Source organism: Larus michahellis, chromosome 1, assembly GCF_964199755.1.
Source record: "Larus michahellis chromosome 1, bLarMic1.1, whole genome shotgun sequence".
Taxonomy (NCBI): Eukaryota; Metazoa; Chordata; class Aves; order Charadriiformes; family Laridae; genus Larus; species Larus michahellis.
The window spans coordinates 202,734,650-202,747,708 of record NC_133896.1 but is presented as its reverse complement, the minus strand read 5'-3'; the positions used below and the strand labels follow the sequence as shown (position 1 = coordinate 202,747,708).

At 39.8% G+C, this 13,059-nt stretch overlaps 1 protein-coding gene across 2 annotated transcripts in view; it reads right to left on the bottom strand.

Moving 5' to 3' along the window:
* Positions 1–2,452: 2,452 nt before the first annotated feature.
* The window catches only part of XPO4 (exportin 4), an 86,012-nt gene continuing 75,405 nt past the window's right edge, over positions 2,453–13,059 (bottom strand). For both annotated transcript variants that reach the window (XM_074569482.1, XM_074569491.1), the window contains exon 23: positions 2,453–10,784. In XM_074569482.1, coding sequence (XP_074425583.1) covers positions 10,587–10,784 — 198 coding nt within the window. In that variant the 3' untranslated portion in view covers positions 2,453–10,586. The remainder of the gene's footprint in view (positions 10,785–13,059) is intronic.

The window sequence follows — 13,059 nt, the reverse complement described above, 5'->3', positions numbered from 1 at the left end:
GCTCACATTCTCCAGAGCTAGGTGTTCTGTTGGCAATGTTGGATCTTTATCTGCTGCAACACTTTGCTGTGGCTGAATGGAAAGTCCTGGGTTTGTGCCTACAAGCAGGGCAGAACTATTTCCATGGAAGACAGAAACACTAAATTCTGATAAAATATTTTTGCAGCACAGTTTATGTAGGCAGCAGAGAATAAAATTTTCTTGCCACCAGAGTATGTGGGGATAGGCTGATTTTTCCTGTAGATCCTCCTACTTTTTTTCTCTCTTCCATTTAGAAACAAGGCTTTTGCATGACAGTAGAGAACTGTGGGCATTTCCATTTGGTTTTAAAAGACTTGCAAGAAGTCTGGATCTGGCATGCAGTGCGTTACCCCTTTGTCTTTGAAAGGTCTTGCCAAAAAAGGTCCTTATCTCAGCACGGAAGACCGTCCTATGTGGAATGCACCCATATCCATTCACATTACCACCACTGCTGTACTTTAAAACAAACAGAAAAAACCCCCAACCCCTTTTCCCTGCATTGCTGCGAAGTGACAGTTATCCGACACTTGCATCGTACTACTGAGTGTAATAAGAAATCTGGCTTAGATGCCACAAAGAAGTGGCATTTAAGTAATTTTCGTATTTCATACACGTTTGTAAAGCTTTTTATGTGACAAATGTTCTGCACAGGGCTGATAAGGAAAGAATAGAGGAGACTGGGCAGAGACGTACTCTCAGTCCAGATTTCCCTGAGCAACAGTCCCTGCCACGATGAGTGATTCCTCCTCACCAGGAGGTTACAGAGATCATGTAAGGGCACATGGCTGTGGGGGGGTTTGGCGGGGCGGGCAGGGCAAAATTGTTTAGGTTACTACTTGATCAGGTGCTACTTGGCAGCAAAGACAGCTCAAGACCTTGCTTGAGTCCACATTACATGATGGTTCTAGAAGGAAAGCTCAGGAGGAGCTGGAGTAGCCCTGTAGGAAGGAAAACAGGTTACATCTTACAATGTAACTTCTTTGGGATGTGAGGACAAACAAACCACAAATATGGGAACACCTCTGAAGTGCACCCTGCAAGAAATTTTGTATTAATTAATTAGGTTTTATTGTTTCCTGATCTTTTTTTGCAGAGAAGTATTTCTATTTAAGCTATCTCCCCTATCCTTTCACTGACAGACCCACATCACACAGCAGTGACACCGGCGTCTCCAAGACTTGAACCTGATGACATAGACCACCGCTACTTTACTGATCCCTTTGCTAGCACTCTATGTCGGACCAGATCAGGAGCAGAGCACAAAGCAGAGTTTTTACAAACACAGTCCTATCCTGGTAAGTTATAGCAACTTGTTACTCATAAGGCTTTTGTGGTTTGAGGTTTTTCTTTTTATTTTATATTCTATTGTATTTTCTATACTAGTTAAAGTCTTTTGAGTCCTCTTCCTGTAGCACAAACCATAGCCATATGAAAAAGTATAATCCATTTTAACTAATATGAAAATAGATTATTGAATTCCAATTGTAGAACCTCTGCTGTTGCCATTAATTCTAAGAAATTTCTTAATAGCTTTTTCCCCACAAAATGTTGACATTTTTAGGGCTGTCAAACCAACTGCACGTTTCATTTAGAAGGCAGCCAAGCACGCAATGCTTTACAGCCATACAAGGATTACTTCTAGTTAGCATCAACATAATCCTACTTTTGAAGACGGAAAGTAATAAAGTGGAAATACTCTATTCGCAGAACAACCTGCAACATCTTGTCTTTGTAAGAGAGGCTTACTGCACTTTCTCTTTCAATACCGAGCTGTTCTACAGATGCAGAATAAAACGTGCATTAGAGGCCCGTGGGGTAGCTTGGTGGGCCAGCTGCATCAGAGCTTCCCGAGACCTTGGGTCACGCAGTAGGGCAGATTACCAGTCAGCCTTCTCAAAGATTGCAGTCGCTCTCTGAATTCAAGTACAGCAGTACGTTTTCATCCTCAAACAGTTTATGGACTCCCAACTCTTTCTCTATTGGAGATGCAAATCTTAGAAATATTACAGCGATACATGATCACAGTGTCCTCTTCCTATTTTGCCAGGCTTTGTAGATCCCTTGGAAGTAATTCAGGGACCACAGAGAAAGCTACAGACTTCAGACTGAAAAATGCTCTACCTTAAGTAGACCATGAGTCACTTAATACTATCCAGTGGTATTGACATTTTAAATGGATTTTAGAAGTAATTAAAAAAAAAAAAAAGACCCAGAAACAGAATTACTAGCATTCATACCTTTGTACATTCTAATATCCCCATTTATTTTACTATGCCATATTGACCCTGATTTATGCTGTTCCCTCAAAAAATGACCTGAGATACATGCTAACATACAATCTTGATGGAATCTTCTGGCCAGCACTTTCTCATGGTTGTTTTTTTGCTTTTTCCCCCCAAAGATGTAAGCACTCTGCCATCACAAGAAGCAGGAAGGAAAATATATAAAATATATTTAGCAAAACCAGTAAAATTAAGGTGGAACAGAAAATGCAGTCAAGTAGCAAACATTATGTACAGCAGCAGATTTTACAGTTTTCCTACACATACCTCGGCACTTATTTCACACACGCTTTTTCAGGAGGAGGAAGAAAATAGAAATACGCTAGTGTTAGAAAGAAAACATTTTTTTTTCCTGAACAGTAAATGGGGTTTATCACTGTTTTTTGTTTTTGAAACTCCAATTCAGACTATATATACCTCTAAGAAAAATAAGAGAAGGACACCATTTTCTCAGTCCCTAGAGTAACATTACACTGTCCTCCTTTTACAGACTATTCTGGTATCTTAAATAGTTACAGGATCTAGACATTATCTGGCCATCTTAAGGGACGTAGATAACAAACATTTTAACCAAGATACAAAACAGGTATCTGATTTTTCCAGCTTTCCTGAGGCTGAGTGAATTGTTTAAATACATGTGCGCTTATCAAAATCCATGTTACAGTACATTTTTAACAGTAGTTTGTTAAGAAATCATGAAAGTGCATAACAGCCTAAAAGCAGGCAAAAAGTACTTCAGAAGAACAGTCTTTCCTTAAAGTGGCAGAAGAGTGTTAAGCCTTCCCCAAAGCAGTGTTGATCTCGTGTGAGGACATCAGTGATCTTCCTAAAGACTCCACAGTGTGGTGGTGGGATTTTGGCTTTGGGGTTTTTTTCTGAGTTACAACAATCATTTGAATGAACAAAAGACCATTAGAAGTATCGGTGCAGTTCTACAATTAAAGCAAAACGTCCTGACAACTTATTAAACCAAGTTGTAAGCGAGGCTTTCAAATCAATACTTGTGCTGGAGTCTAGTGACGACTTTCATTCAGTACACACCGAACACAGAGATTGGAAGCTGTCTGAATATGCCACAAACCCAAACCACATCATCCAAAACAGTAGGTTAAAGCAAATCAAACATTCACGCCTTCGCAACCAAGAACAGTAGGCCAGAGAGAGAGGGGAAGAAAAGGGGAAGGTACATCACACCCAAAGCTCTGCCTTACTCTAACTTGCAAAGGCAACAGTGTCGGAAAAATCAAGTCTGACAACTTCTGGTAGATGGTAAGGTGAAAACCATTGTTCCATGAGATTCAAATATAAATGGAAGAAAAACTAGTAATGCATTATGTATCGGTCACAGTGGGCAACTTCAGTGTTCTCTTTGGAGATGTAGATCTGTCTGGAATGTTTCGCAAAATAAAGATTTTATTATTTAATTAACAAAGCTCACACCAGTAGTACCGCATTGCATACAATTCCAAAATAGAACTTTCTCTTTTCCCCCAAAAAAACGTGTTGATGAAACGGCAGGCTTTTACTAATCCTTGTCAGGATGACACAAGTTACCAAGTTATAGGATGATACTTGTATTATGGATTTCTTTTTCTTCTTACAGATTAGCTTGATTTATTTTTTTTCTCCACATAAGGTTGCAAACTTTTTACTGTCTCCCCTTCCTCCTCCCCTCTTCCAGTTCATGTACGACCTCCTCCTCGGTTGACCTGCCAGACAAATTTCACTGGGAAGGCAGAGCTTTCTACCTTTCTGCTTATAATACATGGCAAATCCAAATCAATGAAGGAAAACAACCCACCACCAACTCCACCACTCACGACTGAGGCAAATGTAAGCTTCATAAAGGCAAAATTGATGGGTTTTGCATACACTTACACAAACAAGTGTGAATAAAGACTTTGTACCCAAATCATTCAAGTTTATTCCAGACCTCATATTTAAGGTAAAGCAGAATAATTCAATTTTCTACATGAAAGGCTCTTGGATACGCTGCTGTTAATCTTACCAGCTGCTTTCAGGGATTTGCTCAAAATTACCTTAAATGTTTCTGTCTTTCACCAAAATGCTCACTGCACTAAACCAGGCCAAAATAAACATATAACTGCAATAATTTTACTTCTGAAACCAGTAAAAGCCTAGTGACGCATACGGCCAAGATGTATAGCAAGCTGTCACCACCATAATTGTAGTTTTACTTTCAGGATTTGTGAAGCTTTTTTTTTTTTTTTTTAAAGAGGTGAGTGCATGAAAGTAAGAGGCGAACAATAGAAGACAGCTGTAGTTTATCCAAATGTAACTGAAAATATTTGTAGTTTATCCAAATGTAATTGTATTATAGCACATTCGGAACTGCTGCCTTTAACTGAACTCTTCTGATATACATGAAGTAACATACTGTTGGATGTCCCGTACATGGGAACAGATTACGAGCTTGGAAAACATTTCCATGCCAGGCATCAACAGAAACTGTTTAGATTATATCTACACAAAAAAAAAAATTAAGACCCAGAAATCAGTGTTCCTTCTGGGTACACAAACACCACCAATAACAGTGACCTGAAAAGTAACCATTAAGCTTTTTTTTTTTGGAGGATGGGGTAAAAGATTAATTAATTACCACTTCTGGTAATTGCAGTCCAGTGTGAGATACTCCTGTCACACGCCTGATCACATTGTTGTTTTTCACTTTTCTGTTGATGGACAAACTCGTGCCTTAAGCGCCAATGTAAATTAAAGTTACCCCATCAATTTTAACTGAATTACTGTGTGCGTTCACGGTAGCCAAAGAGCACAATGTGTAGCCTGAGGTTTCATAATGTTACTATTTTTGTTTCTACCGTAAGAAGATATAACAAATGCTATTTCAGGGATTCAACAGAGGTGAGATTTTAGAAAAATATTAAACAAGAATACACACAAATCACGCATGGCCAAAACAAAATAATAAAAGTCTTTAGTGGAAAACAATTTTATCCTCCTCCTGCTTATGGATCTTAATAATACAGAAAGTGTTCATTTGAAAATTGAAAATTCAGTTGTGATAAGGCTTGATTACACAGCCATTTCCCAAGTCTTATTGCAACAAATTGTGAAGTATTTCTATGCAACTTCTTATCTTCATCTGTACAGGTAAAACAATACTTGAAATCAACTAGCACTTCAATCCCTGCATTTTTAATATATAAACTCAACATAGTACTGAATTATACATTTAAAATATTTACAAACTTGACCAACAGCAGTACTAGCATTTATTGCCTTGAAACTGCATGTTCACTGCATGGAGCTTCCTTATTTTGCACAAAGGGAACAAATAAAAGAGGGTAATATTTTTTCCTAAATATAAACTCTAGAATGGTTCAATGAGAGACTGAAATGTGCTGGGGAATGCTATTAGAAATGATTTTATCAATTTCAAGTATCAAGCTGTAATAGACTGGAAAATCACACGGGTAGTATCTTTCCCTTGAGGTTGGAAGGGTCTTCCAAATCTTTTCTGAGAATGGCTTAAAAGGAAAGGAGAAGCAGGATAGGGAAAGGGAAGAAATGGAAAAGCAGAATCTACTTTAATTCACTGAGGAGAAGGGAAAGCCAGGGATACCATGTCTCGGTTGCTAGGGCCCCAAGAAATCTTATATTGAAAAAAGGGGTTTGTAAGACAGCTGAGAGCTTAAGGGTCTGGAGCAAACGACACTTCGTGATTTGTTTCATGATTAGTGCTGGAAAGCATTACTCTCGTTCACTGCAAAGAGGGCACAACCTATTCACATTAAAAACAAATTTGTCGGGGGGCCAGGCTGGCTTTTTAAGTTTTATACCATTAGGCTTTGGTTATACTGAGTGACTTGAAGAGATGTGGGGAAAATGAGTGTTTGTTCCTTGCAGAGAAGCATAAAAAACCCAACCCAACCCAACCAAAAATCCCCTACCACCACAAGCGGCACTTGTCACAAGTAGAGGCACCAAAGCCTGAATAACTAGCAACTGTCCTCTCTCACTATTTAGACCAGAACCGAGGCACACTGGTGGGGAATCTTATCTTATTTAAGAAGATGCCACCATTTCAGTTGGCTGTAATTGAAATAACTACAATTTACAGCAAGCATTACTGTACTGCAGTAGACCAGTCTTGGGGAATGCTGCACCACTGCTGCCTCTACTGGGCACTGTAATTATGAAAATCTTCTGATTTCATTACAGTAAATCTTACACCTCACAAAACTAAAATTAAGATATTTAATATTTACATAGCATCTCTGATCCTCAATGCATTTTATAGGCATAAGATAATCCTCACAACACCCCTGTGAGGTAGGTCGGTATTGCCGCTATTTCAACAATGACACAATTCTAGCGACTTGCCAATGGCCACAGAGGATCCAGTGGAAAAACTGATACAAAATTAGAGGAGCCTGGCTCCTACTCCTGCGCTTATATTCATCAAGCTACTTCCATAAAAAACACCCCTTCTCATATAATTATTTAACCAAAACTGACATTACTTGAAGTGTCTTACAAGATAAATGCTGCAATTTATATTTTTTAATAATTTTGCAGATCACAAATTAGAATTTGCTTCACCTTTTAAAGAACTAGACTTTAAATGGACAACTGACTGCTCTAAGCGAGCTTATTTTCTAGAACTACATGGCTTAGATATAGTGGGATTTACCCAGGTAAACATTGGGGCTTTAGTGAGTGCTACACATTATTGAAGAGATGACTCCGATTCAACCCCCTCTCTTCCAAATAGTAGGATTTGGACATGCTGAGAAAACAAGTTTCTCATTCCTGAGGAAAACAGTGAGCCCTTTATCATTAAACAGTGAAACACAAACCTCTGGGCAATAAGTAGCAGATTCTGGCAGTAATTCGGTGAGGGTAATTAAGGCATAATGTGCATGAAAGTGGAAATTTCATGTAGTAGTAGTCCACTTCTCCCTGTCCATGTGTATCTGTGCTTTCAAGGTGGTCTTGGATTTCATAACCCAACTAGATGGTCACGCTTGCCAGCGTCGAAAATAATAGGTTGAAGAACAGAAAATTATTATGCCAGCATTAGAACCAGCTATTACAATGGGGAAGGAGCTGGAAAAATGGGAAAGCAGCTACTTAATTTCTATTCTCAGAATGAAAACACTGGAGCAATAATCTGTTTTAGCAAAAAAAGTCTAGACAAATATATTTGTTACAATTAAGTCATGCAGCATTTATAATTCAGTTTGAGTTGCCTTTTTTTTTCTTCAAAAAAACAGGTGCGTTTTTAGAACCATTATTCACTTTGCACAGCGAATGGAAAATCAATGCAGTGATGCTATAAAAATTTCAGAACACTTATGTGGAGCCAGCTCTCAATGTGAAAATGGTCTATGAATGAGTCTTTCCTATGGACTTGAATGAGCTTTTGCATTCAGACTTACAGCAACTGTATGTGTAGGAGATCACTGAAGGATTTTTTTTTCTTTTTTTTTCTTTTTTTTTTTTTTGGAAGGGATATAGAAGCCAGATAGTTTAGGTAGAAGCAGCCACCTAGCCAGCAGAAGTATGAATTAATAAAACTTACTCCCAGAACCTTTTGCAACAATTTCATACATGTCACTAAGCAGAGACATCTTAGCATTTGCTCTAAAAGAGACACAAAATGGCATGGAAAGATCCCTGTTGAATATACGAGAATGGAAGAAAAATTAAGAAACACGAAAGGAAGAATGTTGTCTAGCATAACATCAAGCAGGAAAACTACAAAAAAAAATCCCTTACCAGGACAGTTTCCCTTAAACATATAATATTAATTTTAAATGAATGGCAAAGGAAAGTTTTAATCAACCTTCAAAATCAGTCTTTGAACGTAAATGTTCGTACTTCAGCGAGTCTTGATAGTCAAAAGATGCTGCACGTCTCTGCTTGTTACAACACAATGGGCCTGATAAGAAGAGTAATGGGTAGCCACATTACTTTGTCCTGAATACTAACTCAATTTGTGCTCCCATTCATCAATCATAATATTCAAGAGGATTTCAAAATTTTGAAGTTAATAAATACTTTTAAATAGTGAGACAGCTTTAGGATTAAAAAAAATGACAATGACAGAGCTAATTATAAAAGAAATGAACATCAGACCCAAAAAATGTGAAGGTATTTACTATGATCTCTTTGAAGACTTTGGCCTAGATATTTGACATTGCGCACATCATGACAAACTAGCAGCTCCTACTGCCACGTGTGTTCCCAGGCTTGAATGTCCTACACCTGAAAAAATGAGGTTTCAGAACTGCTGCCCTGTTCAACATGGAAACTCAGAGAAACTCCACAAGGAGTTTCAAAAACACAGCAAAACCCAGACAAATTTAAAAAAATCAGCCATCAGAACAGTTTAAAAACAGAAGGACCTGCCAGGATCATTATCTTTTGCGCAAGTGCACAGTCAAGAAATCTCTTAAAGAAAAGCATTAGAGTTTAAAGAAAAAATTGAGAGCAATACCCCTGTTGTAAAATACTATGCAAATTATCTTAGAAATAAAATACTAGCTGGGAAGGTACATTATCTAACAGGTTTTATGGTCACTTTTTAATGTGTACATCTGCCCTAGCCCAGTTTTCACATAAATTAAAAAAGAAAAGTATAATGAAGAGATGGCATTTTTGGCCTTGTGGATCCATGCTTGAGACAGGTATGGATTTAACTAAAAAATAAAAAAGCCTTAGATCACTTATAGCACAGTATTACAGATTTATGTCTTTTAAAAATTCTGGCTATTGTGACTAATTTTGAGATGAATAGCTGAAGAATGGCACAGAGTTGCAAACATGATGCTATACATAGCCACGTAAAGGTGTATGCTGTACATTTTATATTAATTTTAAAAACACATGGGAAATATTCAACAGCGTAATCTACCAGAGGTCTTAAAAAAAAAAAAAAGGGCCCGCTTCTGCCTCCGTGTATTTCCACGAAAATCCACTTTACTACACATGCAGCATTTGTGTTTGCTTCAGTTTCCTCTGGCTCTCGACTGGAGACAAAGCAGGCCTTGCTTTCGTATTCGTGTGCTGCTCCCCCTTGTTGGTCCACTATCCTCAGGGCACTATATTCTGCTGTCACAACAGCCAAAGTGCTGATATAAAAAACTGAGCAAGAGCAGAGCAGCTGGGAGGGCTCTGCAGAAGTGGAGACAGATTCATGACAACCAAAATCCCCCGCAGCACTACACATCCCAATTACCTTTCTCGACCCGAGTCAAACAGATATGGCCCTTGAGTAACAGGGTTTGATGCCCCTGTTCTAGCGTAATTGTTTTAGCTAATGCCCCAACTTTAAAAGGTTTGCCAGTAATTTACACCATTTCAGTTGTTATTGCTTAAGCAAACAGTTCAGTGTAGAAATACACTGCAGTTGCGTGCAACCCGGCTATGAATCAAAACAGATACTGAAAGTAAAACTACACATAAACCTTGCATTAGACACTCATTCCAAAATGACACATCAACATGAAGGGCTGCAACAGGTACACAGCAGCTTAATGCCAACATCCTAAACCAACTCTGAAGAGTCAAATCTTGCCTTAAATTTCTTATCTAAAGTATATGAGCTTTTTTTTTTTTCCTTTTAAATTAAGGCAATGAAATGGCTACAGTTCCTAAAGTTCATTTCAGGGGAACAAAAATATACACCTTTTATTCTTCTGAACTTTAGGCAGCAGAACATAATGTAAAAACCTGCAGTGCATTAAACATGCAATGTCAGGTTGATGTAGAAAACCAGAACTAAATGCAAGTTAAAATACCATTTGGTTTTTCTTCCCCATTGGAACACAAACTCAAACTTCAAGAGAGGAAAAATAAAGCTTAAAATCAGCTAAGCTGTTCAGAGCTTTGCATGTATCTGCATCACACTCTAACATGATTTTGGGTAGAAATGAAATCTGTATGTTTATCTGGCCACTCATATTTTAAACCAGTGGGGGGAGGGGTGAAGGCACTGAATTTATTTTTCATTGTGCCCATATCTGTTTGCACATATATGGAAAAAAATTTAAATTCAATTTTTCTGTTCATTCTCTCCCACACACAAGTATGACAGATTGCAGCTAACACGTAATAGCAGAAGCTGATTCAAAGTTGACCTCTCCTATTCCATTGTGTTACGTTCAAAATTCCAGGCTCTCTAGAATCTGAGATGGCTGCAAAGAACCCAGAGACAGGTACAAGATTTAGTCAGCATTCAGCATTTCTCAGTGCATTTTGCAGAAAGGGTCTAAATTAGGCATAGAGTTTTGTTGTTTATTTTACACAGAGAAGTCCACCAACATTTGCCATAAATTCTTCTAAACTCTTTAAGAAGGCCATCTTCTGCTTACGGTCCAGTGTAGGAGGAGTGCTGCTTGCAGTAAGCTTGTTGAAGGCATCTGCTAACCGCTGGTAAATTACTGGATCTTGTTGAGTTGATAGCAACGTTTCAACTAGCTCTGAATATTCAGCCTGTAAAATAAACAAGAATCTTATTAGCTTAAAAAAAAAAAAAGATACAACATACACAACTTCTTTCATCGGGACAAAATCCAGAATCAAGGCTGTGACAGAAAATTATCAGTACCTCTCCACCTGTTACCAGTTTCACTGGCTGGGGAACCAGAAGCGACTACGGACCTGCAGCCTTTCACCTACCTCTCAACCAGATAAAGCCCTTTAATCAGGCCGGGTTTTTCAGTAAGGCTGAAGAAGCCCTGAGAGCTAGGTATGGTGCTTTGCAGTGCAGAGTAAGAAGAAACTTCAAGGCAGACCCTTCAAAGTGCCTTATGGCTCTTACTGGGCATAGGCTTACTCCTGCAAACCACACTTCTCTTTCTTCACGCCCGCCCCACGTTCGGCGTGCCATACCGACCATCTCCTCCCACAGGTTTTCCCTTCTCTAGATTCCGTTCCATGGGACAGAGAGCTTAGATTCCTTTCCAAGAGTTTCCCCGCTTATTTTCATGCTTACTTGGACAGAAACAGAAGACGAAGAAACATGTCAAACATGACTAAAATGACAGTGAAAGAACCATTGAGAGTTTTGAGAAAAGTAGCAAAGTGACTAAGAGGCGCCTGGCTCACCTGTGGTGAACACCTGGCTACCTGCTGTGCACCAGCATCCTGGAGGGGACTCAACAGAGACTATGAAAGCTTGTGCAGCAGAGGATGACGTGGGGACCTAAAAACGCTGCTGGGGGCCAGGATCTGGGCTGTTATTATGGACAGACTGCTGAGGATCATTCTTGGCTCTCAGTCTATCACTGCTTGTTGTTCAGCCACATGGCCGCCAAGGACACTGCCAAGGGGCACCTGGAGCAAGTTCAGAGTGACTATTGAGCTCTGGGAGCAAGGGTGAAGGGCATGGGAGCCAGGATGACAGTCCCCACGGTTCTGCTGGTGAAGGGCTTGGGTGGGGGTAGACACAACATGAAGTTGCCACCTGTGGCTGGTGTCACAGGCTCTTTTTGTCTTACATCATCATGAGTCCCTCTTTGAGGGGTGCTAACAAGAGAGGGGATCCATATGACAAAGTGGCTTAGAAACATCTTTGCCAAAGGCTTGCCAACCTGGCAGGAAGGGCTTCAAGGGCACGTTGGGGAATGGTGGTAACAGCTTGTAGATAAGTGAGGAGACAGACACCAAGAGTAGTAAGAATGCAAGAAGTGTGATGGGTTTAAGAGTGCTCATCAGGAAGGATGAAACAGGTGGAAAGGAAGCCAGCTTCAAATGCCTGTGCAGAAATGCATTCAGCTTTGGAAACAAACAGGAAAAGCTAGAGCTCCCTGGACAGATGCAGAGCTGCAACATCGCTGCAGGCACTGAGATGTGGTGGGACAGGTGGCATGACTGGAGTGCTCCAATGGACAGCTCTTTAGGCAAGAAGAGGACAGAGGATTGCCATTTATGTGAAAGGGTAGATCAAGTTAAGCATGCTTTTCTATGGACTGAGCAAGAGCCTAGTTGACTGCTTATGGGTCATGATCAGAGGAGAGGTAGTAAAGATGACATCACGGTGGGAGCTTGTTACAAATCACTAAAACAGGGCGAGTAGTGGACTGAGTCATCTTCCAGCAACCTGAGGAAGTTTCCAGATCAGAATTACAAGAGATTACCTCCTTGACATTTGCTCAAATGCCAGATGGGCCACCCACGACTTTGCATCTGCTACTCACAGCTAGGAAGAGCTGGTCAAGGATGTGGTCATCAATGGCAGCCTTGGCTACAATGATCATGAAATAGAGTTCAGGATCCTTAGGAGAGCAAGTAAAGAGGGCAGCCAGGTACAGACCCTGGACACCACAAGCAGATTTCAGCTTATTTAGGAGACTGGTGGATGGAATCGATCTTGTGGGAGAGCGCTCTGAAGACAAAAGGAGCTCAGGAGAGCTGACAGGTTTTTAAGGACAACCTCTTCCAAGCAGAAGAATGGACTGTCCAGAAACCAAGGAAAACAATATAAACACATCAGGACATCGACCCAGTTAAGCAGGGAGTTCATGACTGAACTCCAGTGCAAAGAGGACACATGCAGGCGACAGCGGCAGGGACAGCTACAAAGGAGGAAAACAAACATTGTCTGGACAAGAACAACGATAGAAAAGCAAAGTTCAGCAAAAGCTGATTTTGGCAAGGGGCACCAAGGACAAGAGAAGCAGCTTCTACCAGTACATTTACAATAAAAGAAGGAACAGGTGAAACGTGGGTCTTGTTGCTGAATGGAGCAGGTGATTTAGAGAAAACA